The sequence below is a fragment of the Opisthorchis viverrini genome (genome assembly GCF_000715545.1).
Source record: "Opisthorchis viverrini unplaced genomic scaffold opera_v5_390, whole genome shotgun sequence".
Lineage (NCBI taxonomy): Eukaryota > Metazoa > Platyhelminthes > Trematoda > Opisthorchiida > Opisthorchiidae > Opisthorchis > Opisthorchis viverrini.
The window spans coordinates 190,429-192,370 of NW_008752046.1; the positions used below are offsets into that span (position 1 = coordinate 190,429).

The 1,942-nt window shown below is 43.3% G+C and overlaps 1 protein-coding gene across 1 annotated transcript; it reads right to left on the reverse strand.

Moving 5' to 3' along the window:
- Positions 1-1,378: 1,378 nt before the first annotated feature.
- T265_10626 (hypothetical protein) lies at positions 1,379-1,690 on the reverse strand (the record flags this gene model as incomplete). Its single annotated transcript, XM_009177049.1, has 1 exon — positions 1,379-1,690. One exon carries the CDS (start codon positions 1,688-1,690, stop codon positions 1,379-1,381), a length of 312 nt encoding a protein of 103 aa, XP_009175313.1.
- Between the last annotated feature and the right edge of the window lie 252 nt (positions 1,691-1,942).

The following is a 1,942-nucleotide window of genomic DNA, read 5'->3' on the forward strand; positions in this document are numbered from 1 at the left end:
TTCCTGTACACGAATTAGGCGGGAATCTTGGTCTAAACAGCTGCTGACTTATTCGGTAGTGTTGTCAGGACGGTCATATTCCTGAAAGTAGCCTCAGGTATTTCATAGAGGCACGAGCAATGTTGATGTGTATTCACTAATGCCTATCAGACAGCCTGGATCAATGTCAGAAAGTTCTATTTAAATAGTGTGGGGCCATTGTAACTTTTGCTCTCGCACTCGTTTGTTCGGAATATAGCTGTTGTATCCCCTTCTTGGAGTCTTTTTCTTCGGCACTAGGCACCGGAGCGGGTTAGCAGCAGATACCACAGATTGGCGAATCAGCAGATATAACAAGTGTTCGCCCTCGTTCCTCATAGGGACTCTCGTAATTCAACAACCAAGAATTTACAGTGTGCCCCCCATTCAACTCCAATACCCCACGATCTATTGTATTGCTGTGTGAAAGCCAAGAACGTTGCGCCAATCCTTTTCTGGTAAAGGATTCTGACCTGTCCACAGGCGAGCCTTTCTATTGATTGACTTACTACATTCAAGTAAAAAACCAGTAGGCTTTTAAAATACTCTTGCAGACTGCAAGTTTCTCCGCAGCCGGCACCAGGACCAGCGTGACTCCTGAGAATTTGGACTCGACAAGCGTCCTAGCTCTTGCTTATAACTAAGCCGACGTAATCAATTTTTATTTATTCCAATTTAGAAATTTCCTTCAGGGCTTTGGTTTCGAATTCATATTTTACGATTCCATAACCCGAATTTCGGTTAATATCCAATAAGTAACTTCTGTTTGTTTGAATAAAAATCCAACTGGGAAAATCCGAATATGGTCTGCTTCGTCACTGTATAACCCGTTTCGTACTAAATAACTGAGTAAATAAGACCTTTGCGTTCATCTTCCCCCAACCTCGCTGGTATTTCTATTTTTAGTAGTCTCATTGGATCACAATGTAAACAAGTCACTTTTGCGGAAAATAGGACGCCAATGATGGCAGTATGTTTCACTAAATAAAGATCCGACTAGCTCAGGCCAAATGGATCAAGATCAAATACAAGATGAAGGCTACTACGAGTATGAATACTTTTTATGCATTACATTGTCGTGACAACCATTTGATACAAGTTTCCCACAACATGTTAAGATTATTTTGATCGGTACGATCTGCAGTTGTGACACACAGCTTAGAGTAAATTGCGCGAATCAGGCCATCCTTGAGTACACCAAAAACCCACGGTAACTTGTCAGTTGAAAAGCTCACCTGTAGTTGCCAGATCTGTCGAAATCACGCTCACGCTTTGCACAGTTAAGGTACCGTCTGCCGTATAGTCTAAATCAAAAGGGCTCCAGATGAACGGTCTTTTAAGTTGTCAGTAGTACAAGTCTTTAGTCACTGATCTCCGGACCTTCTATATACAAACTGAGCGTGTTTGCATTGTTCCGCCACCGTATGGTGAGTACCCCTGAACGATCCCGTTCGTATGGATATACGTATGGAGATTTACGCGGTGTGTCGTCGACCCAGCGCTTCGATCGAGCGTTGAAACCAAGGCCGTCTGTAAGCAACTTTGGAATTTTCCGAACTTTCAAGTCCCGAGCAGATTTGACTTCATTTCGAAGTTGTGCAGATTTGATAGGCATGACCGTTTCATTCACCAGTTTGATTACTTGACGGCCCCGACTGAGATGTCCTCCCATCGCTCGTTGAGAAAGGTTGACACCTCCGGAGTAATCATTCCGCATTTGATCGCTTGCACAAAATTGAATGATGAAGCCAAAATTGTTCAGCTATGCTCAAATTAAGCTATACTACTGACACTACGCGCGTGGATAGTAGCCTGAGGTAACGTTTGGGACAGTGCGTAAGACTTAATTGCTCGTTTTTCGCGTGCGCTTGTGTGCACTCCTCAGCAAACCAGAGCTGATATTGGACGTCTCGTTACATATATA